The sequence below is a fragment of the Lactuca sativa genome, chromosome 1, assembly GCF_002870075.4.
Source record: "Lactuca sativa cultivar Salinas chromosome 1, Lsat_Salinas_v11, whole genome shotgun sequence".
Taxonomy (NCBI): Eukaryota; Viridiplantae; Streptophyta; class Magnoliopsida; order Asterales; family Asteraceae; genus Lactuca; species Lactuca sativa.
The window spans coordinates 84,671,100-84,673,040 of record NC_056623.2 but is presented as its reverse complement, the minus strand read 5'-3'; the positions used below and the strand labels follow the sequence as shown (position 1 = coordinate 84,673,040).

Genomic DNA, 1,941 nt, shown 5'->3' with positions numbered 1-1,941 from the left:
TGGTGACCTTGTGACTTTCCCTGATCTAAGTGCAAGTCTTATGCTTCTGGTAGTATAGGCCTTTACTACCTTTCACACCTAGTCATACTCGTCCCAAGAATTTCCTCTTAGTTTTCCAAGTCACCATAAAAGAATTTCACATAGTGATTTAACACATCGGATAACATAACTAAGGTTTATATTATTTCCTGAAACAATTACATAGATATTCAAGTTCACCCTACACTAGGCCTCTTATATTAGGCCACACCACATGATACCATCTATATGGCTACTTTATATCTCGATCTTTATATATATATATATATATATATATATATATATATATATATATATATATATATATATATATATATATATATATATATATATATATATATAGATCCTTACTCCTGATCCCTTGCATCGTCGCCTGTTTCATTAAGGATCATCTAGAATGCTCTTGCATTTGGCTTCGGTGGCGTATTCGGTCTTGCTGCTTCATTTTTCTTCGGGAAATCTTTTGACATATGCCCCTTGTTTCCACATTTGTAGCATACCTTATCATTAAACGTATAATCCTTAGAATAGTGACCGATCCTCCCACATTTATAACAAGTTACCTTTCCGTCGTATCTCCCACAATGCTTCTTCTTGCACTTCTGACACCACTTGGCTCCACCACTACCCCCATACTTTTGATCGTTCGGGTTGGACTTCGAGAATCTTCCTTTCTTATCGGATCTTGAGGATACCTCAATCTTCCTTTTTTCTCCCATCTTATCTTCTTCTAGATCCTTTTCTTTTATTTGGGTCTCTACATTCTTAGCTGCCTAGATGGCGACTTTCAAGGTGGTTGCTTGTTTGACCATTGGACCGAATTCTTCTAGTAATCCATTAGCAAATTTGATGACCTTGGAGAGTTCAATTGGAACAAAATAAGGAATGAACTTCATTTCCTCCATAAAACTTGCAACATACTCGGTGACGCTCATCCTTCCCTTTTCATATTTTGAAACTCGTTGTTGATCTCCAGAAGATCCTGCTCATATCAGTACTGTATTTTTAGTTGCACCAAAAATTCTTCCCAAGACATTTTGCTAGCATCTCTCTTGAGCATGGTATCAACTAATAGCTTCCACCAACTTAATACTCCAGTATTCAACAGTGTAACCGCGAGAGTGGTCTTCTGTTTGTTGTTGTAGTCGCAACCTTCAAACATCATCTCCATCTCGGGGATCCAATTCATGAATTCCACCGGTGTTGGGCTTCCAGAAAGACTTGGTGGTTTGAATGTCATGAATTCCTTTTACTTACATCCACGCCCATCATTTCCTCCATTGGGTTGGTTTCTTCTAACAACTTGTGGCTTAGCTTGGCTGACAGTCTGACTATAGTGTCCTTCATCTGACTGTTCAATGTTCAGTTGAAGTTGTACAATGGGTAAAATAGGTTCATCTCTATTATTAAGCAACATTTACCTCATATCCTCCCTTTGTTCGTCCATCATAGCCCGAATCATTGTTTGGACTCTTTCCATTGTCATTGGGCTCGGGTGCAACTACTACCTCAGGTGCACGCTCAATCACTTATAGTTCAGGCTGTTCGTTTCCATTAGCATTTCCTAAACTGCTACGAGTTCTCGCCATTTAGATCTATACACTCTAGCAGATGTTCAGTGTACAATGACGAGAATTAAGATAGGGAAAGCTTTATTTACGACAGATGTATAAATTTCCTTATCACTCCGAAAAGTTATATGTTAGTTCTAATATCATAATTAAACATTTAGAGATCTGAACACATAAAATATCCAAATCCTGTCGGCAATAGACCATAGATCTGATAGCATCATAAAGCATATAAGACATTATAGCATAAATCATTTAGCACATAAAAGCAATTTAGGCATCTCCCCTAAATAAGCTAGTACTCGTGTCTATTTAGGCATACATCCTAAAT

At 37.4% G+C, this 1,941-nt stretch overlaps 1 protein-coding gene across 1 annotated transcript; it reads right to left on the bottom strand.

The window, feature by feature from the left end:
* Positions 1 to 431: 431 nt before the first annotated feature.
* LOC111887862 (uncharacterized) lies at positions 432 to 758 on the bottom strand. Its single transcript, XM_023883999.1, has one exon. The coding sequence runs from the start codon at positions 756 to 758 to the stop codon at positions 432 to 434; it is 327 nt and encodes a 108-aa protein (XP_023739767.1).
* Between the last annotated feature and the right edge of the window lie 1,183 nt (positions 759 to 1,941).

Coding starts and splice junctions, on each gene's coding strand:
- LOC111887862 (XM_023883999.1), bottom strand. CDS start 758: ATGGGAGAAAAAAGGAAGATTGAGGTATCCTCAAGATCCGATAAGAAA.